Here is a 26,525-nt window from a genome sequence, read left to right on the forward strand (position 1 = left end):
CCTCACCCTGAGGGAGCCCTGAGGAAGCGCAGCGCCCCTCACACACAGACCAGGCGCGTTTAGTGAGAATACAGCTGGTTTAATAATTCAAATAGCAGCTCAGGATGCCTTCCCCCCGCTCGTTACACATGGGTGCGCAATCTGAGGCTGGGTAAGTACAATCAGGTTTTTCAAAATCATCGTTCCCAGGTTTACATGCAAGTGACCATGAAAATATTTGGTTGGTTTGTTTTTTTTTTTTTAACTTTATTCTTTTAAGTTTCTGAACAGGCACTTACATGAGGGAGTTGGATTTGCTCTCAGCCGAAGATATCCGCGTTAGGAGTATCCTAGCATAAAGTACACAGAGTCTCTGCTTTATCAAAGTGCCGCAGTAATAAAACAGTTCTTACAGAAATGTAATTTGATTATTTACTTACTCATAAAGTAAGGTTACCAATGACACTTGCACCGGAGCTGAGAAGCCTTGGTTTAAAGCCAAGAGAACTACGAGTGCAAGTTGCCTTCCTCACAGCAGGCTTCCATTAGTGCCAAGCCACAGGTGTGACACAGAGCCACGCTCCGTGTGAACACACCAACACTTCACTCCTTTAAGCTACTTCTTCAAACACTACATGCCTACGAGATGATGATAAAGACAAACAATCTGCTGGGCCAGACAAGCTTCTAAGTTTTAAGGCTTGCCTGGCTTTGAATACCTTTGCAGAAGCCCACAAGGATGTCCTTTGGGGACATCTGCCTCTCCTGTCAGGACAGTTTTAGACATTGACTGTGAACACAATGGAATCATGAAGCCAGGAGGAAACACAGTTTCACATATTTGCAAAATAATTGATGTTACCAGCATTTACTTCATCAATAAGATAACTATGTTCAAATACTTTACCCGCTCACCACCTGAGGGTGAACTCATGACATCCCTACAGTCACTAATTACTGGGTAATGAGCCCTCAAAAGTCAGGAGCAACTGGTGTGAAAGACTTAGAGAGGTTTGACAGAGAACTGGGGCAGAGAGGGCAAAGATGCTTCCCAATATTCTTTGTTACTGCCAGATGCAGAGCCTCTTAGATCTGCTGCTCTGAGGGCTCCAACCATAGTGCACGTACATGCAGCTTCAGTTAAACCCTGTCTAATGTAGTAATCAGGAGATTTTAGGACAAATGCACCATAAACCTTGATTTTTAGTGTGATTTAGTCATTGTGTCTTAATGCAGTTTCAAAACAAAACAAAGCAAATAAAGCAACATTGGAAACAAACATGCAATAAACAACATGAGAGACAGGAAATGCTTTAGTCTACACTGTAGAGGTGAGCAGCAAAAATCAAATACACCAGCCTACCATGCATGGAAATAACTAGACTTAAGCTTTTGCATACCCAAGTGCATACAACATTATCAAATAAAAGTAAATGTGCAGTATAAAATAGTAGCTTAAGAAAGTTCCAGTGTTTGAGAAAGCACTTTATTTTAAATGTATATACATACTTGAATGTTTAACTGAAGAACGCTTTAGTAGCATGGTAAACGCAGCACTGCAAGATGAAGGAAGACAGTTGTAATGGGAATTCTGGCCTTCTTTTCCCACAGGCTGCTGCCATCTTTAACCTGCTGAAGCACTGCAAAGTTTTTCACCTTAGACCAGTTCACATTTCGGGTTGCTCAGCAGATGCTTGTGACTCTGGAGATTCAAATCGCTGGTGGAAGTTTGTCCGTTGTTTCCTCAGCTTCTCAGGAGCTTTTCTCCATAAAATTATTTCCTATTTGAGGAAGAAAACCCTCTTGAAGCCAACAGTTGCCATTAAGGCAAGAGCATCAAGTATCAAGTTCCTGATAAACTAAAACTTTTGGGAAAATAAAAAAGATAACCAAACACAAGAGCCCACAAAAAATGCACCCCACTACTTATCAGTGCAGTTCATGTCAAAGTAACAGAAAGACACCACCATTAAATTTACATAGTTACTGCTTCAATACCTGCAATCTTGAGCAGTTGCCCCTTCCTTAACTACCCTACCCTCAATTTTAAAAGTATTAAAGAATTCAAGAAATTTTTATTCCTCCATTTCTCAAAATTGAAAGCCTAACCATAGCCACTGTATGCTCCAGCTCCCTCTTGTTTTCCACGTTTAATTATGCTGTCATGTCTCTGTTGTAGTAGGAAGATTTTGATCTAATCCACACAGCTTCCTCCAGTGACCCTTTTGGCTGCCCCTTTCCTCAGCACCACCTCATCTTCTCTAACATTTTCAGGAAAGTTTCCTTATTAACACTTTGCAGTTTTGACCCCAGGCTGGTGCAGGAGGGGAGTTTTCTCTGCAGGAGTTTCAGGAAGCAAACAAATGCACCAGTAGCTCATTTTACCCAGCAGAGTTTTGTCTGGGCATCCCCAAAGCAGGTTCTATGGTACTGAGCACCCTGTCCTTGCTGGAATAGCATCCAGCATCCCCCTTGGCTCCTTTTCTGCAAGCTCCCATCACCTACAGAGCTGTGGGCACACTTGCCAGCACAAATGCCTATGCCACACATGAAGCACAGGTGAAGGTTCAAAGCAGCATTAAAACAGCCCAGGTAATTCTGCAGCAGCCTGCCATGGAGCATACCTGCTGCTTGAAGTATCTTCTGTCCTCTTCATCCACAAGCACCAGATTTAAGAAGTACCTCACTGAAAATTTTTTGTTCACATCCCTCATTGTTGGAGTTGGGTCGTAGCCTGCTAAGAACAATCTGATAGGAATCGATTCACCTGCAAAAAAACAGAAAGCTTAAATTAGTTCCTTCCAACTGGAATAATTCATACAGTTGCAGAAGACATGCAAAAGAAAAGCAGTTTCCCAAGCACTGTCTGTGCTGCTCCTTGGTTAAAAAAACCCAAACAAAACAAAAAAACCAAACGTGCACAAGACAAAAAAATACCCACCAAAAAAATCAGAAAGCACAGAAGCAACTATGAAATGAAAAGTGAGAACCCTTTCTCAGTGCAAGCAGGAAAGCCACAAGGATCAATTCAAAGTGTTTTGAACTCTCTAGAGCTGGTCTACACCATGGAGTCAGGTCTGATGAAAGAATCAGTCATAGAATTTCCATGGTAAATACGGGTTAAAGTTACTAGGATCCCAAGGCAATGCCCTAAGTCCATCAAAATGTCTTCTCCAAATAGAAAATGCATCATCATTTCAGCAACCTAAGGAGAAGTGTGGTTTCTTTAGTTAAAAAAAATTGTGTAAGTCCTCTCTTCTGTCCCAGATATTTTAAATAGGATTTAAATGAAATTAAATTTAAATTAAATAGATCTTTTAAATAGGCTTTTAGCACTAAATGCTCTCCCTTGAAAACAATCACAGTTATTTACCTTTAACTGGTGCCCCATCCATTATTTCATATTTTGCAATGGTTTCTGTCTCTGTTGTGGTACTGGGTCCTGGTGAAACAAGTTTTCTCTGTGAGAACACACACTTCAGTTTTAAACATTTACAAACTTTTATAGCAACAACTTCCATTCTGCAGCTTTTAAATTAACACAGCAGTGCCTTTTTGCCTTTGATTTGCATGTAAGTCAGCCCTGGCTGAAGCAAGCAAAACCCTCTCCAGGCAGGACATCTCTTTCTTGCTCTCCCCCCACCACAATGACACAGCAGAGGAAGGCACCAGAGCTTCAAGGAGCCCTGGATATGCAAACTTTAAATAAGGGACAAGCAAGAGGGTCTGGAATCCTGAAACTGCTCTGCTTGGTGGGCAGGGCTAGCCCAGCAACTGGTACTGCTAGGCCATGCTCAAACTAGAACAGGAAGGCTTATCAGCCAGCTCAAGAGCCAGAAATAAAGTGGAGATTCTGCCCTTCCTCTAGTGGAAGCTTTCTCATTCTCCACAGAAGAAGCTCCCAAGAACCCCAGCTACAGGGGAATGAAGTCATGAGCCACAGCCTCTCCCAGCCTTGTGCCAGTGTGTACAAACCCAGTCTGCAATAACCAAGCTGCTTCTGCTTCAAAGCCACTTGATATTTCCATCCTATCCATTGCTTTGGATGACAGAAAATGACACATTGCTAGAACATGACTGATTCCTGCTGCTGTTTACCAAGCCCCTTAACCAGTTAATCCCTGTAGAGGCAAGGGGGTCTCCAGGATGCATTTTACACCTCCTCCCTCACTCTTATCTATTAAGGCTGATTAAGCTACTGTGCATTTGTGCCCAAGTTCCATTCACAAGGGTTCACATTTGTGAAGAGTCACAAGAGTCACAACCCCAGAACAATTAAAAAGACTGGCAGCGTTGACTATGAAGTATTATTGCCAAAGCACAAAATGCCAATGGTAGTCAAACAGCAGTGAGAAAGAAGCTGGTGGAGCACTGGTGCAGCCAGCACTGCAACCACTGACTTCAGTCTCCAGGTCTGCATGAGGCCCTACTGGCACACAAGCTACCATTTCATTTGGACTTGGTTTCTCTTACCAATTCCAGTAATCTCCTTTTTGATCAGCTGCAACTCCATGTGCTGAATTTTTATTCTCACTAAGAGGAAATAAATTTTTCCAACAATCACATCCTTTAAGTGATACCTTTAAGAGAACAAAATGGGGGGTTTTGTTAAAGAATAAACACAAGTTTTACACCTTCTTGAAAACAAGTCACACAGGCAGTTATCTGCCTGGAAACTACTTGGAGCTCACTTCCCCAGTGAACTAAGCACTTCAGCCAGACCAGAGCAACTACAATATTTCCATCATTCCATCAGCATCAGTAAAGGAAGTGCTATCAGTCATACTGAAAAGGTATAAATTGAAAAATTGAGTCTTAAATTTGCTAGTGACTTTTCTGTTAGTACTGAAGACAGAACAGCCAACTGTATCTCAAAAAATAATTGTGTAATTAGTGTTGTGTTTGTGTAAATAGTACTTTACATTTTAAGTCTCCAGAAGGTGAAGTTAGTCACCATATATTACATACTGGACCCTTTTACACCAAGTTATTTACTTAAAAGCATTTTGCTCTGACACTTACTTTGACTTATTGTATTCAAACTCTATATGGAGACAGTCCTCAATGCCTACTTCCATTTTGATGGAGTTGTTCACATCTGGATATGTAGCAAGCTGGTGAACAATCAGATCATATTCTTTCACCAAGTCTGACAGCCGTCTCACTATTGTCACTTTTAGAAAATACCTAGGAAGAAAGCCACTGCATTAGCCAGAATTGTTCAGGTTTCCTAAGTAAGAGCCCTCATGTTCTGAAGTACAGCTGTTCTTTGAAAGACCAAAGAAATCTGTAAAATCTGTAAAATCTGTGTACAATCTGTAAGAAAGAGTAAGACACCAAAATATAAGACAAAACACATGTGGGAGTGTTTCCTTCAGTTGTGGGTATGGGTTTGTCTGTTAAAGGACTGACATGGACTGTCTTCACTTGGTTGAACTGGAGGAATTTTATTTATACAAACAGCACTGAGCAATTCCAAATCCCGTAGAAGAGACCACATTGTGTTCAAATCTCCACAACTCCAATCAAGGCACACTAGCTACTGGCTTCTACATGTTCTATGTAATAACTAAAAGGAGGAAGAGGGGGCAGCATAATTGCTAAATTATGAATTTTCTGCAGGGGAGGAGAGGAAAAAAAAAAGCTTTATCAGTTACAAACCTCAGTCTGACGTTGGCACCAATGTAGGATTCATATGGCTTTTCAACCTGCATGAATTCAAAGTCATAGTTTCTGCTTTGGGTCAGTTCTCCAGGTAAGGCCAGTTCTTTCACTAAGTTTACAAATTCATGGGTATTGCTTTTGTCATTGAAGAGTTCTAAAGTTAGAAAGTTAAAGGAAAATATGTTTCAGTGTTTATTTTTAGCAAAGAAAATTGCCTCTAATTTAGCAGCAGCAGGTGGGAGAGTATAAGAGAAGCAATTAACTTAAAATACACATATTTGACCAAATGTTTTATTCAAGTTTTTGAATTACCTTCAGTTCTAGCAACCTACAGTTAGCATCCCTAAAGAACTAAGTGGAATGAAGAGAACACATTGAGAGCTTCACTAGCATGCCATTGTTTGTTAATGACAGTTTAGCTAGCTTTAATAAGTACTTCTTGCATTGCATGCTCTGGAATTAGCATTGCCTGGTTTTCCAGCATTTACTGCTGCAGGGACAAAACCTAAGCAGTGTCAGGGCTGCCTTATTGAGGACAGGCCAGTGAGCCTAATCTGGTCTGCAGATTAACAACATCTAGCAAATAATTGATTATTACTACTAGTGTACAGTAAATGGCTTATTATGACCCCTGGTCTAAGTCAGTCACTTGGAAACAAAGGCAGCTGCACAGCCACAGCATCTCCTGTCCCCAGAGTGGTGTCAGTGATTCATTCCTAGACATGTGTCATGCAATTCTCCCCAAAAATCACCCTAAAATCAAACCCCAAACACTTCAGTATCTAAAAATAAGCTTCTCTACCATTCAAAACTGAACATCAGCATTGGTAGTTTTTCAGAAAAGAATAAATGAACTAAACCAACTCCACAATTTATCACTGCCAATGTGGTAGAAACTGACACTAACTAGTAACTCCTCTTTTTTCATATGACCACAAATGGTCTATAAACATTTGCTTTGCTGGGACAAGCATTTCTCTAATGCATAGTTTATCTAATGCTGCATATCAAATACTTTTTGTGCCACTCAGTCAGAAAAGCTGTACCCTGCAGAGCTGGTTTAAAATACAGCTTTGATATGGAGTTAGTCTGCAAACAGTGCAAAGAGATCACACCACTGGAACATTTTCTGCATTTCTACACTAACACTTGGAAGGGTGCAAGAAAACATGGACAAGTACAAAGAGCAGTAGTTTAAACCACATCTGCATAACTCTGTGCACTTCCAAATGTAGAATAACAGAAAGTGCCAGAAATGCATGAATTTCAAGAAACACTACATCAAAATAAATTCACCTAGAGAATAAAATGTCTAAATCAAGATGAAAACCAATCTGTACAGCTGTTAGAAGACAACAAACTAAATGAAGGTGACATACCTGAGCTCTTTTTTTTCCTCTGTCTATATGCCTCACTCTCATCACAGTGCTGCTTTATTCTCAAAGTTTAATTTTACAACCTTACTGATCAAAACCTCCAAGGTGGTTTTGATAAAGCAGCAGGTGCCAGGTCTCAGTCATATCTGCTACACAACACTTCAGACACAGAACACTGGAGCCTACTGAGTGATGAGAAATAGGGAATTTGTGAAATTCCATTTAAAGTCAGTTGTATGAGGCTGAAACTTGAGCAATTACTTCCAAGGGGAACAACAATGCAAAGAGCTCTCTGAGAGGGAAGGAACTTTAGCATCAGCCCAAGAGTGCAGAGAGATTTCCTGGACTGGTAGGAAGTTAGATATAATAAAGATTCCTCATAGTTCAACTCTAAGCAGACTTTGGTAGTTATAATGAATTTACATTTTTAATACATTTTATAAAACCAACAACCATAAAATTTTAAAAAGTATTTTGCTATAGACTGCCTCTTAATTTCTTTTCTATGGCTCTTTTCTTTCAGAGAAGACCACAAGTTTAGTTTTCCTCAATCTCTAGTGGTTCTTAATCCAACTTTTAGCTAGTCTTAGACAGACTGAATACTCACCAAGCCAATTCTCCCTCCCACACACATATATTTCTCCCAATGACTTTCTGAGCAGCACAAATTAGTACATCATTGCTTTAAAGTAAGGAAAACAACTTTCCTCTGGCCCCTATCAGCCACTGATCAGAACAGGTTGCATTGTCTGAGCCAAACTGCTGATAGTCACAATGCCAAGTTTCAAAAAAGCACCTAAAATCCCCTTTATAGGTTAAACTCACCAATTTGTCCTACAAATTCAATTCTAATTCCTTGGTGCTCTAGTCTCTTCCCATGTTTAAGGGAGACGTTCACCTACCAAGGGAAAAAAAAACCAAAAAAACAAACACAAGTTAAAATTTTTCAGCATTTTCATTCTAACACAATCTCAGTAAAAAGGAAAACATATCCAAGAAAAAGGAAACCAAGATCTCAAGAACTTAAAGGCAGCCAAATCAAACAGCTGATCATGAAATTAAGCATTTCCAAGGCACCACTAAAACGTTCAAGAAAAATCTAATCATCCACAAGACTGAATTTTATAACTAAAATTGGAACTTTCAAGTCCCAAAATTAAGTATCCAAGCCAGAGCTCAAGCAGAGCCAGTCGTGATGCTTCAAAGCATCTTCTGACAGTCACATCTGCAAGTTCAAAAATGAAATGCCTTGAGAGTGATTCCTTTCAAGTCATGTGAGCTTCAGTCCCTTCTCTGGCAGACAGCTAAATACTGGTGTTGGCTAAGTCAGTGAAAAAGAACAGATAATGAAACCTACTGGGAAGACTTGCATTTGTGACTCTGATTCTCAAAATCAGACAAGAAAGGATTCCACAAGGTTACACTGCATTGAGACATGTAAATATATGTAAATATTAAGCATATAGAATGTTTTCTTATAAGGCAGTGATGACCAGAGAAATTCCTGTCCAAAAATTCAGTACATTGTCACTATCTGAGTTGGAAGTAAATCACTTGTTCCAAAGATGGAACAATCCATCTTTGTGGTGAAAACAAGGATGGGGTAGAGAGAAGCTGCCCAAAAAACTTCAGGTCTCCCAGACCTCCTTGTGCCACTGTGCCTGTGTTAGCCAAAACTCATCAGGCACTGAGTAAGCAGTGCTCCAGCAGGCCATCATAAGCTGCTCCCTCAGTTTCCTGGTTTCAGGCTCATCTTGTGGCCCTTCACATCCCTGCAAGGATCCTTCTAGAGGAGCAAGATCTCTGTGCAGAAAGGCATGGCCAGAGCAGGGAGATGCCCAGGGCTATAGGTCAGCCAAGATCAAAGCAGGCATTCAGAAGTCAATCTCAGACCCCAACTCTTCTGAAGGAAGAGTGAATCATAACAGAAATACTCAGAGTGAGAATGGCTCCAGTGAAACAGAATGGTGGCAAAGAGTGCCTGGGTGCAACACTGAATGCAGGGAAATCCCTCTGGCAATCTCAACTTCATTGTCTTTTCTCCCAGTAAGTAAAACTCTTGTTGACTCAGCAGTCAGCTGAACTTCATATGTTGCTCCTCTGTTGCAATCCAGAAATCACTTCAGGACATGGAGAGCAGGGCTTATCTTCAGGCTATGCAAATTTTTGACTGTGCCAGCCAGAAATTACTGTTACCTGTATTGGATTGTGGATTTGGAGTTCACAGGGAAGGGGAAGCAGGGGGATCCAGTTTGAAAGAGTCTTCTCATCAGAAGCAACAGTAGGATTGCACATCATTGCACAAAAAGCTTATTCATAAATATCAGATGACCAGAAGTAAATAGTTACCATTCAAAAATGTTGACTTCTATCAGCTGCCTGAATGACTGGGGTTAAAAAAAACCATACATAACAAGAGTTTCCTCTTTGAATAACAACACAAGCTGAAAATGCAGCTCTTGCAGCAGTTTTTCATTTACCTTCCAATATGCATTTGCATGCCAGAATCAGAACAGTAATTAAAAGTCACTTTTAAATAAAAATGTACCTTTCCTGAAACAGATTCTCCATCGTAGAAGAGAAAATGCTTTTCCACTTTACCATCTTCTGTTTTGATTTCTGCAGGTTTCCGTGTTTCAGCATCATTAAGTACAACATCAATCTCACAAACAGGAACGAAAAGGTTTCCAAGAAAACTCTGGAACAACAAGAACTGGATAAATTACTACACACTGGACACTCCATTTTAAATGTGGTGTTTAGTTGCAGAAGTACACTATATGCTGTGGAAAACACATCTGTGCTTCCACCAAGTTCCAAAGGCATTATGTATCAGAGACTCAAGGAACAGTGGTGACAAAGGACAGCTGTTCATCCAGCAAATAACTGAAATCAGGTCAGTAACAAGCACTGACAGCTCCTACTGAATATCACATTTATAAAATGTACTCAGCGTAATTACCATTGCTACTGCTAAAAAACCCAAACACTAAAGCAAAGTAGAATGGAAAGACACAATAACATGGGATAAAATGCAAAGCCCAAAGCATCCCCCTGGCTGGAGAAAGGAACTGGGATTTATTTGCTGCCTCTGCCTACACAGCACAGCTGTCCTAGCAGACAGCACCAGCAGCTCTTCAGGCAGTTCTCAGCTGCACAAGGCTGCCATCCCAGAGAGGGGTGTCACAGGTGTGTGACACTGTGACACTGCTCCAGGCACAGTGTCACCTTCCCTCAGCATTCTCTGGGCTCCAACTTTTGACCGGCACCAAACACAAGAGCTCCTCCTTTGATCTGACACAAACACCTCTTCCAAGGAGCTCAAAACACGCAGCTCTTGGTTCTCTATGGGAAACTCAACAAGATTAGTACAGAAGCCAACATTTTCCTCCCAAGATTTGGGCATTAATCTGCTTTGATGTACTAAAGCAGACAACACTTCACTAATTCGGGGTGATTTTTCTGGGTTTTCTTGAGAAATTACACTGTGTTCTCCATGAGAACATCTGCTTCAACCAGATGAATTTGGTGTACATGAAACTGTCCTGGTTTCACCTAGAGTTAACTTTTTCTAGATAGAAGTTCTTCTAGAGTTAATTTCTTCTCAGTAGCTGGTACAGCACTGTTTTTTGGATTCAGTCTGAGAATAACATTGATAACATGCTGAGGTTTTAGCTGTTGCTAAGTTGGGTTCATTCTAAGTCAAGGACTTTTTTTGTGCTTCATTCCCTGCCAGTGGGGAGATGCACCAAAGAGCTGGGAGGGAGCATGGCCAAGACAGGTGACCCAAAGCAGCCAAAGGGATATTCCCCACCTCAGAATGTGCTGCCCAGTGTATAAACTGGGGAGTTACCCACAGGGGGCTGACATCAGCCTGCAGGTGGTGAGCAACTCTATTGTGCATCACTCATTCATGTTTCCTTTTCATTATTGTTATTATTTACCATTATTATATTTTACTTTGCTTCAATTATTAAACTCTTATCTCCACCTGCAAGTTGTACTTTTGCTTCTCCTCCCCATCCCACCAGGGTGGGGAGATAAGCGAGCGGCTGTGGTGGTGTTTTCTTCTCAGCTGGAGTTAAACAACACAATCACTGCCACTTCATCAATTTAACATGAAAAAAAAAAGGAGTGAGAACTCTTCCAAGACACTCTGGGGACCTGAAGTTTGAAATGCAGAGCCTAGGGGAAGATTTGATCAGAATGCTCTGCTTAGCAGAACACTGAGCGACTTCATGCTCACCCTCCTAGAGAGCACCCAGAGCAATCTGGAGCTATAGAACAGTGGTTCACACAAGACTAAACTGACTTTGTATGTGCTCAGCAATCAGCCCCACAAAGGGGTGTTCTCCAACAGAACCCTGTTGTACCTACTACACGTTCTGATGTGAAAGCAGCAGCAGATGACCAACAAGGCCAGCAGACAGAAGACCAAAATGTATTCCAAGTCTCTGCCAAGCACAGATTTGTACAGACTGCTGAAAAATTCTTTTTGCTGTTTTGTTTCGCAAACAGTGCATGCTAGAACCATTACTGATTCTTGGCTTCTGAGGAAGGGCAAGAGAAAAGAAGAAAGTTTCAACAAGAATTTCAAATTGTAGACTGTTTTAAACACAAGATACTTTTGAGCATGGCCACATTTTTTCCTTGAAACTGTACTTGTTTTCCAGATTAGTCTTATACTCCCCTCTAACTAAAGAAGGGAGCACTTTACCTTTAAGCAAACTATACAGGATGCTCTCACAGTACCTTCTGAATTACAAGGAGACCATTTAAATGGTCAGCCAGACCAAACATTGGAAACACGTCACTTCTCAGGAGACTGCACGTATTTCAACTGCACTCCTCCGAGATTAGCTATGATCTCCTCCAGAGAGAATAAGAACACATGAAATAAAGAAGTCAGCAGCAGGCATCTCCTCCAGCTGCTATCGAAGATACTGCTGCGGGGAAACTATGCAAAACAAGAAGTATTTTAGATAGCTATCACAGGGCTTATTATGTTACAGTTTAAGAGAATGCAGACAGAGAACTGGGGTTTCCAGAAACTGGCCCAATGCCAGGCTACGCTCCTGGTTTTGTGCAAAAAACAGACGCTGGAGATTCTGCCACATCAGGACCAAAAGCAAGCTGCGTTCAGCCCTCAAGTGCGAGAGCTGCACTGAAGGACTTGTGGGAATGCCGGGGGCTGACAGAGGCTACAGAAACCCCAGCCTCACACGGAGCCCCGAGCAGCTCCTGCACGTGTGAAGGAACCCGAACACCCCAGAACACAAAGCCATCGATCCAGAGACTCTTCACACCACGTATTTTTTAACCGCTTCATGGGAGCGCCCCGAGCGCTTGGCCCAGGCTGCGGGCACGGTTTCCCGGAGGCTGTGCTCGGTTCGGAGCGGAGCCCGCGGCTGGCAGCGCTGCCTCACGGCACTGCCGGAAGATCCCGATAACCCCAGGGCGGCCCGGCCGCTCTCCCCGACGGCAGCTCCGCGGAGCACACGGAACCCGAGCTTCACCGCCAAACCCCGCCCTACCGAGGTCATGCGGGCACTTTTTATCCGCAAATAAAATTAATAATCCCTTAAATCCTTAGTTCTGGAAGGAAGGAGGGGGAGAGGAGGCACCGCCCTGCCCAGGCCGCCGCCGCCTCAGGCGATGGCGGATCGGCGCTGCCCCCCCCGCCCCGCACTCGCCATGGTACGCGCCCGCTCCGCGCCCCCCTGCACTCCCCTCATAACCGCCACTACCGCGCCCCCCCACCGCACTCACCATGGTACGCGCCCCCTCCGCGGCCCGAGACCGGCCCCGCGCGCACAGCACCAGCCGCCCCCGGCCGCGCGCCCCTGCTCATGTGACCTTACGGCTTCCCCAGGCCACGCCCATCCCCTCCGGGACCACGCCCCGCCGCACGTGACCGCCCCCTCCAGCCCCGTGCCCGCCCCCGGAGGGCGCCGCCTGGCGGCCGGGAGGCGGCAGCGCTGGGGGCTCCCCTCAGAAAATAACGCGGGGATAAACCTTTCCTTTCGGCAGGAATTGGCGCTCATTTTCGGGATACGCGATTGGCTGGCTGCCGTAAAAGTGCGGGCGGCTCCCAGCGCGTAAAGGGTTGGAATTTTTCCCCTCAGAGCACGATGAGTTTCCTACAGAGCTGACTGCGCACCCATCGCTGGCCCAGGCCATCGCTGTTGGCCATCGCTGTAGTCCCCCCCGTGGCTGCTGCACGCACACACATAAAAAGGCAGTTCAGACTGAACAACAATGCTTTTAGTAAGCGAAAGCAGTAAAGATCTTAAGGCAGAGTTTTTATTGCTGCTGGTTTAAAACCGCTTCATGGCTGTCGGGTCAGGCTGTGGGGAAGAGGCAAGGGAACGGCGCATGAGGGGCGTCTCCGGCCCTACAGGAGCAAATCCTCCTCCGACAGCTTTTCCTGCAGCTCGCTGCCTCGCAGGCTCTCCAGGAGGGCAGGCAGCTTCACCTCAGAGAAACTGTCATTGTCACCGAGCCCCGACCCCGAGGCTGGCTCTGCTTCCACCATGGTATTGGAGCCAGAGCCGGCATCCTCACTGGAGAGAGGGAATATGTCAGCCAGCTCCTGGTACCTCTTCATCCTGAAACACAGAGTGGCAATTTTCTCTCACTGATGAACACATCAAAGCCTCACATTACCGTGGGCGAGCCACGCCGTGACAGGACTGTCGAGGCAGGAAGATACATTTTGGGGTGCTAGTGGGAAAAAAGCGTATTTTATGGTTGGCTTTTCGCAAATATTCAAATGAATATTATATGTGTTTGTTAGAAAGTAATGCTGTATTAATTTTCTTTAGTAGTGTGTTAAATATAGTTTTAGTTTATAACATAATGTTAAAATAGAAACTATGCTATGTAGGAAACTTTTTTCCTAAAGAGGGGACTCGCACTGACATAGCAGCCACAGGACACCCAAATCTTTCAGAGAAAGAGAATTTATTGCTCTCTTATCAGAAAAAATGAACTTCTTCCTGCCTCACTCAGGCAGAGAGATGCCGTTAGGATTCAGAGGAAGAAGCTGACACTGCCCAGACAGAATCCTGGGTTTGAATGGAATTTATGCATCATAAATGAGGTGTATGAATATACAACAGGCTGTTGCTTTTAAGGGTTAATCCTCTGTTAACGTGGGGCCTTTTTCAGGCTTATGCCGCCCAGAAAAGGTACCTGGACGTCTGTAACTCTTTGTCTCATATTGTCCTAATTCAAATTGTCCAAAGTATTATTACTCTAATTGTATTACTATTTTATAACCATTTCATTACTTTTAAAATGTTAAAAACAAGCGATTGGCGTTCTGAACTTACAAGGAGGGGTCTGCGGCGGGGGGAAGGATCCTGTTGGCCCCAGCAGAGGGCATGTGGAACCAGGGCCCCTGCTCCTCGATGCAGTTGGCAGACCAGGCTTCGGGCCGGCACTTCACCCTCTTGTACCTCGCCCTCTGCATGGGAGCACCTGGGGGAATGAGCCACACATTGTGCACAAGGACATTATTCACCAGCTCCTGTGAACTTTATCAGCACCTAATAAGGCTTAAAGGAGCGGATGAAAGCAATTTGCATGGCCCTGATTGCTCAACCTCCGGAAAAGTAAAGTAACTCTGAAGACGTTTTTTTAAAATGGCTGTCGGCATCCTAAGTGATATTTTTGCCATCAGAGACATCAGGCACACCTCGCACTCAGCACCAGGAAGTCTATGGAAAATCCCAGGGAATCCCCTCACACACAGCAGCAGGAAAGCCCTGCTGTCACAGCAAGGCTCATCCCCAGCTCACAGTGTGGCACAGCCATGGGCACCTGGGGGCTCAGCCTCCTGCAGCTCAACTTGAAGGTGCAGGTATGTGAAAATAATGAGAAAACCTCTGGGGACAAAGCACCCAGCAGAGAGCTGTGCTCCCCTGTGCTCTCCTTCCTCTGTTGGCTCCAGCTCTGCCCCTTCCAGTTCAACAGGCTGAGTTTTGGTGGGGATGTGAGAAACTCAAAGCAGGTTTTAGGGTTTATGGAGGCTCTGGGAGCACTTGCCAGAGGAGACACAGTTCAGGTCTGTGTGTCAGGTGTCACACAGTTCAAGTGTCTCCTAGACACAGCAAGACTTTGTAAACCCAGGTTTTCAGTTCTGGGGCTCCCCAGGTGCCTGATTGGGGCTGTCACTGAAAATGTGGCTCCTCAAAAACTACCAAAATGACCAAATAAGGATCACATAATAAAGATAGGAGCACTGACATTTCATCCTTCCTCTTGGTCTCATGTAATTAATTTGTTCAGAAACCTCCTGGTGCATTCTCAACCTGTTGGCATTTTATCTATTTTCTTCTCCGTTTCCTGGGAATATCTTTCTGTAATTACACTTCTCTATTGCCCTATATATTTCCATAATGTACTGGATGACTTTCAGCTACCTCCTACACTCTTCTGTAAAAGAGAAAAGATCTCACGGGTGTAATTTCCTGCTGCCTCTACAGGATATCCCTTTTTCATACTTATTTTCTTCTCCTCACCTATTATTAAGAAGGTTTTTAATGATAACAGTGGCAACAAAATAAACAGCTGCAGCTGAAAAATTTGCAAATAAGCAACACAGAACAAGCAGAACTTGTTTAATCCCTCAAAGATCAGCCTCAGAGTGGTAATGCATATTGAGAGCCTATCACTACCACAGCTTTGGTTTGTGGACAAATTATATCTACGTGCTTGAAGAGCGGTTTTTCTCTCACAAGAAACAAATCCACGGGGCAGGGCATCATGAATCAATATTTCCCTTTTGTCATTTTCGTGGCGTGTGTTGCAATGTTTTACGGAATAAACCGTTTAGTTTCCTCATACTTACAACCAGTTTCCTTTCCTGCTGCCCCCAGAACGCAGACCGTAGGAGTTATGACATGGGAGCTGTTACACACCGTGTCTGTAACTCACAGCTGAGTAACAGCAGCAACCAGACCACGTTGAAAGGGACATTTAGAAAAATGTATCTTGAGATACGTAGACTGAAAGCATACACACACGCAACAACATCTTTTGGTTTTGAAAAACTGAAATGCTCCAATTGCAAAAAGCACATATTCTTGCCATTTCCCCCCCAGCAAAGGAAACATCAGCAAACAGCCTTTCTGAGTAGATCTCATTACCCCCAAAAGAAGGCCAGTTTGTAAAATTCAGAGGCTGCTTACCCGGCCTCCATGCCTAGCCCAGAAAGAGGATTACTGAGAGAACAACCGCCCCGTTTTACCTTGTGCTGTGCATCCCACAAAGAGGATTAAACAAACAGCCAGGAAAATCCTCCCGTTACATCTGATAAGGAGCTGCATCTTGGCTGGCATCCCTGTGCTCCAACCAGCCTTCACCTCAGCGTCACGCTGCAGGAATAAGAGGAGCGAGGAGATCGACTTTTAGAAAGTTTCCAAAACCTCAAACCCAACCCATAACCTGCGTCACCACTTCCTGATTGACGGGAGTGAGACATGAACAGAAAAGCCCAGCACTGGGGCCTTCCTGCCTCCATCAGCCCAAATTCAAGTTCCTCTGCCTGCATCTCCAGTTTTGCCCAAGGAGGAAAGCAAACCCAGGGCCCAGGAGCTGGAGTGAAGGTGGTGCTGCCAGCAGCCCGTGGGCACGGCACTCATCCCACCCAGCCTCTGCCCAATGCTGAGAGTGAAAAAGCAGTGCTTAATGCTCCCTGATTTTAGGGCAGCTGCATTTTTGCATTGGCACTGGCACTGCTTTTCTCTGCCTCAAGCCCTCACCAGTCACCAGATGGGTTAGAAGCCAGCTACTCACAGTCAGTGCATGTTTCAACAACTGGGGAATCCTCTTTTCCCACAGAAGTGAGTAAATTATCTCTGGAATCTCATGCCAGGCTTGGGGTTTTTTTTGGTTGTTTGTTGGGTTTTTTAAGCAGAATCATAGATATTCACAGTAGAAGTGAAAAAATGTATTAAGTTAGATAATATATATTCTGGTAGAAACATATCAAGTCCTTCTGGAAGAGCACAGGCAATGTGCTTGGCCAGATCACACCGTGTGGTGCAAATGCCCCAGGAATGTGGCAAAGGGTTTGGATCACATGTGGCTCCACAAGGTACACATCTGAAAAGCCATGAAAGCTCTTCTATAGACAGAAAAATAGAAGCTCCCTTTCAGCTGGCTCATACCTTTTGCTCACCTTTTGGCTGTGATTAAAGCAGGCTGGAGTTCACTTCAGAGGAAATGACAAACAAGGAGGTTATCAAAGCAGGGGGGTTTTTCTCCCTCATCCAGAGCGCTGCTGGATTAACTGGGGCACTGACTGCAGGGCCTTGCCAGCCCCGGGGCTGAGAGTGCGAGTTGTCTGTGGTAAATCTATTTTTGTGTGCTGGAAAGTCCACAGAGGCCCCCAGTGGGGCTCTGGGCTCAGCAGTGGCGTTCCCCAGGGCATGGTGTTCCACCAAAAGCCCAGAAAGCAGCAGAGGAGACGCCAGCAGCTCCTCCCCTCTCCAGGCTGGGATTTACCACCGGCCTGAGGGACTGAGGTGCACGTTCAGCTTCGTGAGCCTCTGCACATGGGGCTTTTCTCTGGCACAGGAAAAATAGGAACTCAAACCAAGCAGGTGCAGAAGGACTCGTGTGCAATGGTTTTTATTACCACCCTCATTTCTACTTGGTATTTTTAGCATTGGCTTTTTTTTTTCTTTTTTCTTTTCCTTTTTCTTTTCTTTTCCTTTCCTTTTATTTTCTTTGTATTTTCCTTTTCTTTTCTTTTCCTTTCCTTTTATTTTCTTTGTATTTTCCTTTTCTTTTCTTTTCCTTTCTTTTCTTTTTCTTTTCCTTTCCTTTTATTTTCTTTTTATTTTCCTTTTCTTTTCTTTTACTTTCTTTTCTTTTCTCTTCTTTTCCTTTCCTTTTTCTTTTCTTTTCCTTTTCTTTTCCTTTTCTTTTCTTTTCCTTTTCTTTTTATTTTCCTTTTCTTTTCTTTTACTTTCTTTTCTCTTCTTTTCCTTTCCTTTTTCTTTTCTTTTCCTTTTCTTTTCCTTTTCTTTTCTTTTCCTTTTCTTTTTATTTTCCTTTTCTTTTCTTTTACTTTCTTTTCTTTTCTCTTCTTTTCCTTTCCTTTTTCTTTTCTTTTCCTTTTCTTTTCCTTTTCTTTTTATTTTCCTTTTCTTTTCTTTTAATTTCTTTTCTTTTCTCTTCTTTTCCTTTCCTTTTTCTTTTCTTTTCCTTTTCTTTTTCTTTTCCTTTTCTTTTCCTTTTCTTTTCCTTTTCCTTTCCTTTTCTTTTCCTTTCTTTTCCTTTCTTTTCTTTTCCTTTTCCTTCATTTTCCTTTTCTTTCATTTTCCTTTCCTTTTCCTTTCGTTTTCTTTTCCTTTCCTTTTCCTTTTATTTCCTTTCCCTTTTCTTTTCTTTTCTTTTCTTTTCTTTTCTTTTCTTTTCTTTTCTTTTCTTTTCTTTTCTTTTCTTTTCTTTTCTTTTCTTTTCTTTTCTTTTCTTTCAGCAGTGCTCAGCATCAATAGGAAGCTGGGCAAGCAGAGGAGGAGGTGATGAGCCCCCACTTGCTGGAGGCAGCAGAAGCCACCCCTGCACAGCACCTCTCACTTTCCAGTGATCATGGGTACACCTGCCCTGTTCCACAGCCTCCTCTGTGCACAGCACCCCCGTGTGAGACAGCAAAGCTCCACTGCTATTTCTGCCCTGCCCAGCAGCCCAGGGCATTTTCCCCCACGGAGCCCCGTGGGATGCAGCCAGAGCGATGCCCACCCGCCATGGGCAGGGGGGGAGCTGCAGATTCCCTGCATCTGGAGGGAGATCTCGAGTCATCTGCCTTGGACCATCAGCTGATGGGGAGCTTGGAGCACTGGCACTTCTGCCACACAGTTCTGTTGGTTTTTTCTGTGTCTGCAGCACGCCTCAGGAAATGAGATCGCTCTACAATTGGTAGCTGGGGGAAGTCCAAAGCAAATGTTTCACCCCTGGCTCACGTTCATCTGTGTTCAGGGCCCTGAAGCCTGCAGGGGGTCAGCCTGGGCCCATCTCCACTCTGCTGGTGCCCACACCCCGCTGTGCTTGGCAAGTAAAGAGTTTTCCATCTTCCTACAAACAGGGAAGGGATTGGAGACCTGGATGTGACCCAGGCTGGGATGTGCAGGAGTTAAAGTAAAGCATGTCCTTTGTGGAGAGCCATGGATGCCCAAGGAGCACTGTCTGTAAACCACTCAAGACACAGAATGAAAACACACAGCTCTAATTTTAAAAAATCTCATCTTGGCCTAGAGGCCACAAACTGCTGAAAGTTGGCAAACTTTCTTTTTTTAAACAGAGAACAGCACATGAGCTAAACTATATATGAACACTAACCTTGAAATGTGCCATGGCATGACTATCAGAGTTCAAGAGAAACAGGATTTTAAGTTAAATATTTTAAATCCACAGAGGATAGCTCAGTCACCATACCAAGGTCACCTACCTCAAATTTGCCTTCTATAAACTGTGAGAAAGATTCACAGGATAATGCTCTTCCTGCCTAGATCCTGTGCATGCAAACTGAAAGATTAAATATCCCAACAGAACAGGCCTATAAAAAGAAGCCAATAAATGAGGAGCAGGTCTTTGAGAGCACAGTTTGCTCCTGGAGCCTTTCTTCCTTACAGCCCCTGCACTGAAGTGCTGCCATTATTTTCAAATCACATGCAAAGCAGATTTCTTAACCTGCAAAGCTCTTGCTTTGATTTTTGTAAGGCATTGATTTGGGGAGAGGGGAGAAGGCTGCCTTGACACTGTGCACCCAGACCCCTGAGCTGACACCCAGGGAAGAAAAATCTGCCTGAAAAATCTGGGAGTAGTCCTAAACTACAATAAACTCCAAAGAGTGGAACTGCTCCTTAGCATAACCTTCAGAGCTGCTGTGTCTCCCAGCTGACTCAGGAATAATCACTCATTTATAGCATCACTAAATGGGGACCACCCTGCAGGAGGGCACAAGGACATCAACTGTGCTGGCCAGGGCAGAGTGGGGGGCAAAAGGAAATGCCAGCAGGAGCCAGAGGGGCTCCACAGGCGTGTTTCAGCCAATTCTTTGGACACCAACCCCTTCTCTGCCTGAGCCAGGTGAATGCTGGGGGAGCAGAGCCTGGCACAGCAGGGTCAGGCCACTCCCTCAGCAGGCAGCACAGGTTTACTTTGCAGCCTGTGTTCCTGACAGATGGACTGATGGACAGATGGACTCCCATGGGTGCAGGGGCACCCTCAGGCCTGGTGCTTATCAGGGAGGCTCAAAGGCAAGGCACTATCTGTGCAGGCAGGGAGAGATAAAGAACTTTCTGATTGACAAGTGCTCAGGAATCAGATAAAGCCCAACTGCTGTGGGGCAGCTCTGCTCCCAGGGTCACCTTCCCCTGCCTCAGCTGACAGGACCTGAGCCCTGGGTCAGGCCAAGCTGAGCCCTGCACCCCTCCAACATCCATCCCCATGGAGCAGCAAAGCCAGCAGCCAGCTGGAGCAGCTGGGGGGTCCTGAAGCACTGGGCCCTGCCTGTGATGCTCAGCTCTTTATTTGCTCTGCTGAGAAAATAGAAATCCCTATTTTTTACAGGTCACTGCTCTGGGGAGCAGCCAGTACAGAAAAGGCTACATCTGTTACAAGCAGAGCTGGAAACAAGAGTGAAGAGAGAATGATGGCAACAGAAAAAAACCAGGATAGACAGGGCACAGGAGAGAGTGGCTGAGGGGCAGCTGGGTCCAACACAGGGATCATTTGTTTTGCCCATTGCCTTTTGGGAAGGCAGAACAGTTTTCTTCCCTGACACTCCCTGCTGAAGTGGGATGAGATTCATGAGACCTGGATATCCTGGATAACCAACAAGGCCTGGGCACATGGGTCCATCTCAGGGAGTAGCCATGAGCTGCCCTGTTAAATGCCCCAAATCACCCTTGATGCCCTTCAGAAGTGAGCTCCCCTCCAGGCAGGCAGTCCAGCTAAATTTAAGGATGCCTTTTTCCACCAGCTCATGTTCAACCAACCAACCTTTGGGGACTGAAAGCCAAAATCTCTCCTTTTCAAAATAACAAAGACCTGGCAACCCAGAGAGGGAGGTGTGGGTCCAGCTGGGGGGGATTTCTAAATCCAGCCCTGAGTAAAAATTAATTCTTAGCCTGGGCCACATCTGAGCTCAGCACCTGGGCCGTGCTCACCCCTGCACCCAGAGCAGCACCAGGCATCCCTCAGCCCCTCGTGCCACCCTCTCTCCTCTGAGGGCAGCACCGGGGCCTGGGCCCTGCAGATAAGATTTGGATCTTGTAAGAAAGCACTGAAGACATTTATCACACAGAAATCAGGCACTCCTGCCATCTAGATCTCACAGAAGAACAACTCCTCCCTTCTTCCCATGGTGGAGATCAGCAAGTGCAGGGGGAGATCGTTGCTGGAAAGCCACAGCTGCATCAAAACTGAGCACAGACAGGAAGCTGCCAACGACCTCCCCTCCCTCCCAGAAACCTTGGCCAAGCACCAGGCCTGCCCTTCAGGTGGGACAAGCAGCTTTCCTTGCTGCTGCTGGGAGTGCTGATGCTTTCTGCTTCCACCTGCAGGAGCACAGTGCAGCAAAGGCTTTGGCTGGCAATTGCAGGACTACAGCTTAAAAGCAACAGCTTGTTAAGGCATGGCACTGCAGCCAAGCTCTGGTTACTGATTAGGGAGGCAATTTCAGCAGCTGGGTGTCCTTTAGAACTCCATCCAGAGCAGCAGCAGCCCCACAGTGTGAGCAGGACCTGCCCAGTGGAGCAAGGGCTCACACAGGAGTAGCTGGGGAAATGCCCCTAAACCCAGAAGGAATGAACAAGGCAGAGAAGGATGGTGCTACAAAGATGTTTTCAAAGCAAAGCCTGGTTCCTGCACTGCTTCTCAGGGAATGTTTTCACTCTGAACCAGTTGGTGTTGCTGCATGTTATTGGTTCAAGCCCAGCTACCCAGGATTTAGACACAGCTATTTCTCCATCAGATGGTTTCTCCAGCACAGGACAGCCTCACACAAGTGAGCTGCTCACAGCTTTTAGATGATTTTGTCAGCCCTAGGCTCTTGCCCATAGATCCACCCCAAGCAGCTCACCTTGCCTCCACTGCCTGCACAAGTGCAAACTTATTTCTGTGTACAAGCACCGTTGGTGACACAGACAAACTTCACACCATGTGTGGGGAGAAAGGACCTCAGTAAATTTGGGGAGGTGAAGAGGAGCTGGAAGCAGTGATTCTCCTGTGGAGGTCTCCCCATGAAGCAGACCTGTGTGCAAAGTGGAGCAGAGCTGGTGTTTGGGCCCCAGTGAACCAGCCTGGAGTCATCATAGCCTTGTCATCTTCACTGAATTGTTGGGCAAATAGGTGAATTTGTGTTTACATGAAAAGAGAACTGCATTTTTTCCCCTATCAACCAAAAGAGCTAGGCATTTCTTAGCTAGCTTTAAGCACATTTGATTAAGTAGAAGCATCCTTTCATTTCAAAGTGTGACAGAAGAGAAAAATGAGGAAAAGCAGGAAAATCAGCTCTGCCAGGAGCCTCTCCCAGCAGGACTGGCACTGCCCAGGCCTCCCAGCTCTTTCTGAAGGATGTGCTCCCTGCTCTCTGGGGGGATGCTGCTGCAGCAGGAAGCAACAGGCTCCAAACTGCTGCTCCTCAGGTTCAGAAACTGCAGTGCTGACAAAGCTGCTCTGCCCCCTTTCAAGATGAGCACATCCCTTTTGAAAACATCATTTGCATTAACTAGGAAAAAAGATTTTTTGTCTTTTCTTGCTTCAAGGACTCAGGGGTCAGCTGCAGGGAAAGCTGAAACCTGGGGCAAAGCTCACCTCATGCAATATTTGCAGCAAAGGGAGGCCAGGACAGCCTGGCCAGGGAGGTGAGAGTCTCAAGCCCTTGTGCCTTTGCAGAGAGAAGCAAAATGTGTCTTTCCATGAGCCCTGTGTAACTTGGCAGCTCAGTTCCATTGGAAAACTTTAGGGCACAGCACATGGAGACACTAAGAAGTGTTTGACACCCAATTTGCCAAAAGCTCCAGATGTGGACAGGCAAGATGGACAGCAGTGTCTGATGCTCACCAGGTGTCATGCACAGGCCATTGGCAAATATCTGATTTCAAAATCTTAACTTTGCTAGCAGGGGATTATGTTGGTTTTTCTGTCCCCACCTTGTCTGCAGACCATATGCTGGCACGATGCAGTATCTCAATTTCTGTCTCCTTGTCTGCACTAGAAATCACTTCTAATGATTCATCACTGCCTCTGTTATTTAAAAGTCCTGGAATTGAGGTGGGAGGAGGCTCTGGGCCCACCTGACTGCATTCTCTCATGGGCTGCTGTGAAAATCCTCTGGTGTTACCTGAAGCCACTGCCAATCCAGAGATGGCTCAGAGTGATTTGAGACCCTCCCTGGGAACTTTTTGCTCTTGCTCCTTTCCAAGACACTTAAGTATGCAGAAAATCATCTTGTTCATTCCTTTTTTTGAAAAAAAATGCATTTCACCCACAGATCTCAGAAGAAGTCTGACACAAGCACTTTGTACTCCTCTTACAGTATTCAGAGACTAGCACCAGCTCACTCATCACATGCCTATCCCAGTCTTTCACTGATCACTCATCCAATTCCTCTTTTTTTTCTGCAGAAAATTGCATTAAAAAACTCAGATAGAGAAATCCCTGTGTCCTGGTCCAATGCCAACCAGCAAATCTCTTTCACAGCAACAATGAGCATGTAAAAACACTTTGCTCTATTTTGTGCCCACCAGATGCCAAAAACTCAAGCACTAGATATTTAAAGCATTGCTATAAACACCCAAATCATTAAAACCTTTGGTGTTAAGGGACCACTTTATCAATAACTTCAGTATCAAAGAGTCAGTATCACAGACATTTTCTCTTCTGAATGGAAGCAACACATTTTCCAATGTGCTGTGCTTCATATCCCAACAGTCTGCCTGGCTCTCCAGCTGCAAAGACACAACCAAACAATGGCTTTGGAAAAAAGGCAGCCAGGCAAATGGTTCTCATCAGGAAACCACTGGTTTTGCCCCTACCCATGACAAGGAGGAGTTAGAAAGCACCAAAGTGCAAAATGAAACAGCTCAAGGAGGCACTTTGGACAGAGTTCCCAGGAAATGCATAAAAACACTTTTCAAAGCAAAAATTAATCATTTGTAGGCAGCTCTAAAATAGCCACAGATGTTGCAATAGAAGAGGAAAGAAAGTTGACAAATGCTTCTCACCACAACTTTATGCACTTGGCTTTCTTGTAACAGTCTCTAGTTCTGTAATTTTGAGACTGCAGAAGGGTTTGCCAGACAAGCCATATCCTCCTTTATAGGAGCACATCTGGGCATCTTCCAATGAACAGTTCCTCAGAAAACATCCAGGAGACTCCAACTATCTCAGTCTTTTTGTAGAAACACACAAGCAAAGGTCATCTGTGCTCCCTCTGTGCTGAGCAAAAAGGAAACCCCAAACAAAAGTGAGCTGGGTAAAGCCACGTGTTGAGTAAAACTCAACTGCTGTTTCTCATTGCCTGGTGTCAGGGCTAAGCAGGCTCCCACAGGGTTTCTGGAGGTGGAAGCACCATCACACTGACACATCTGATGTGTTCACAGAGCAGGAAACCATCCACACTGAGCCTGTGAAAACCTCCTGTGAAAAATGAGCATTTTCTGATTGGCTTTTCACAAATATTCAAAGGAATATTGTATGTGTTTGGTAGAAAGTGATGCTGTACTCATTCTCTTAAGTACTGTGTTAAATATAGTTTTAGGTTATAACATAATGTTAAAATAGAAACCATGCTATGTAGGATACTTTTTCTAAAGAAAGGACTTGCACTGAGATAGCAGCCACAGGACACCCGAATCTTTCAGAGAAAGAGAATTTATTGCTCCATTATCGAGTTCTTCCTGCCTTGCTTGCTCCTGAAGACTCAGTCAGGATTCAGAGGAAGAAGCTGACACTGTCCAGACAGAATCCTGGGTTTGAATGGAATTTATGCACCATGGATGAGGTGTATGAATATGCAACAGGCTGTTGCTTTTAAGGGTTAATCCTCTGTTAATGTGGGTCCTTTTTCGGGCTTATTTTGCCCAGAAAAGGTACCTGGACTGTCTGTAACTCTTTGTTTCTATTGCCTCATATTGTTCTAATTTCAATTGTTCAAATTTGTATTACTCTAATCATATTACTATTTTTATTACTATTTTTACTATCTTTATTACTATTAAACGTTTAAAATTCTAAAAACAAGTGATTGGCATTTTTCACAACAACCATGCCCATCACTCCATTTTATGACACCTACCACATCTCTAGCCAGCATAAGAATTAAGCTTCAATGAAACCCAAACTGGTTTGAATCAAACCAAATCACTTCTCATGAGTGTTGCATGCCATTTGAAGAAGTACATGAGGTTATAGCTCTGATCTCACACTTGACAGGAATTCTGCAGAAACTTGGATTTCTTGTAAATCTCGCTGCTTTGTGCTGGCTAAGGAGAAAAAACGAGTAGAACAACAAAAAAGGGGTTTCAGTTGTGAGACGTTTTTGCTATACAGAAAGGAATAGAAATGCAGGTTAAACAGAGTTCACAGGAACCTAATCTTCAATTAATCTGTGAAATAAATGCCTGACCTCACACATACTTTACAGTTAAAACTCAACATTCCTGAAGGGAGCTTTGCTGCCTAATCCAACAAGCTCCCCACCTCCTTTTTTATTTTTTTTTAACCAAATACAGAACCTTACATAAGTTCATTCTCTCAAATCATTGAACAAACAGGAACTACTCAAAGGGCCTTTTTAAAAAGATGCCTTAAAAGAAGCACAGCACAGTACTTTGTGCTGAGCATCTGGCACGATGCAGTCTCCAGCAATAAAACAGAATCAGCTGCCAGAGCCTTGAACATTCAGTCCAGGAGATGAACTGGCATCATTGCTTTCTGTAACTCCAGATGCATTTCTATGAAATGTATTTTTTTAAAAAGTTGGAAAGCCAAAGTGTTCAGGGTATCTCCAGAGGAAAGAGCTCTCCAAGCCACAGTGCCAGTCACACTGATTGAGTGGAAAAGCTCTGATCCTGCTTCTGTCAGGCCTTCTTAGCTCTGGACCTACTCCTACCTGTCTGCTGAGCTCTCACTGTGCTTCTGGTGGATCCAGGGTGCTTCTCTGCACACCTGATGATGGTTAAAAGGGATACATCAAATTATTAGAAAGGACACATCACCCTGCACTTCATTCAGCTTTGCAGTTACCTGCAGATCATTTTTCACACTTACTTCAGACCAGTATTTGAAGGGGGAATAAAAAAGATTTTTTATGCTAGGATAGCCCACAAACTATCCTGCTCCAAATTACAAGAAAACTAATGATGGGGCTTTACAAAATTTGCTCAAAGGCAAAAGTATAGAAGGAAAAAAAATCCCAAACAACTACTCCAAACATGTTTTGCTGCCTTCTACTTGAATATGAAACTAAAAGTTAGCAGAAAAAAT

The 26,525-nt window shown here is 44.3% G+C and overlaps 2 protein-coding genes across 2 annotated transcripts; both read right to left on the bottom strand.

Moving 5' to 3' along the window:
- Positions 1 to 58: 58 nt before the first annotated feature.
- VPS26A (VPS26 retromer complex component A) lies at positions 59 to 12,870 on the bottom strand. The gene is given in 10 exon segments (XM_054637781.2): positions 59 to 1,760; positions 2,604 to 2,746; positions 3,353 to 3,421; positions 4,453 to 4,559; positions 5,002 to 5,166; positions 5,641 to 5,797; positions 7,845 to 7,917; positions 9,568 to 9,717; positions 12,789 to 12,812; positions 12,814 to 12,870. Coding segments are annotated over 10 exon segments (1,059 nt in total). The 3' UTR covers positions 59 to 1,646.
- Positions 12,871 to 13,308: 438 nt separating this feature from the next.
- SRGN (serglycin) lies at positions 13,309 to 16,440 on the bottom strand. Its single transcript, XM_054637261.2, has 3 exons — positions 16,273 to 16,440; positions 14,354 to 14,501; positions 13,309 to 13,627 (listed from the first exon to the last, which is right to left on the bottom strand). The coding sequence occupies exons 1-3, from the start codon at positions 16,361 to 16,363 to the stop codon at positions 13,414 to 13,416; spliced, it is 453 nt and encodes a 150-aa protein (XP_054493236.1). The 5' UTR covers positions 16,364 to 16,440; the 3' UTR covers positions 13,309 to 13,413.
- Between the last annotated feature and the right edge of the window lie 10,085 nt (positions 16,441 to 26,525).

The sequence above is a fragment of the Agelaius phoeniceus genome, chromosome 9 (assembly GCF_051311805.1).
Source record: "Agelaius phoeniceus isolate bAgePho1 chromosome 9, bAgePho1.hap1, whole genome shotgun sequence".
NCBI classification, from domain to species: domain Eukaryota; kingdom Metazoa; phylum Chordata; class Aves; order Passeriformes; family Icteridae; genus Agelaius; species Agelaius phoeniceus.

Coding starts and splice junctions, on each gene's coding strand:
- SRGN (XM_054637261.2), bottom strand. CDS start 16,363: ATGCCAGCCAAGATGCAGCTCCTTATCAGATGTAACGGGAGGATTTTC. Junction 14,502..16,272: donor TGTGGGATGCACAGCACAAG/GTAAAACGGGGC, acceptor TCATTCCCCCAG/GTGCTCCCATGCAGAGGGCG. Junction 13,628..14,353: donor CCCGCCGCAGACCCCTCCTT/GTAAGTTCAGAA, acceptor TCTGTGTTTCAG/GATGAAGAGGTACCAGGAGC.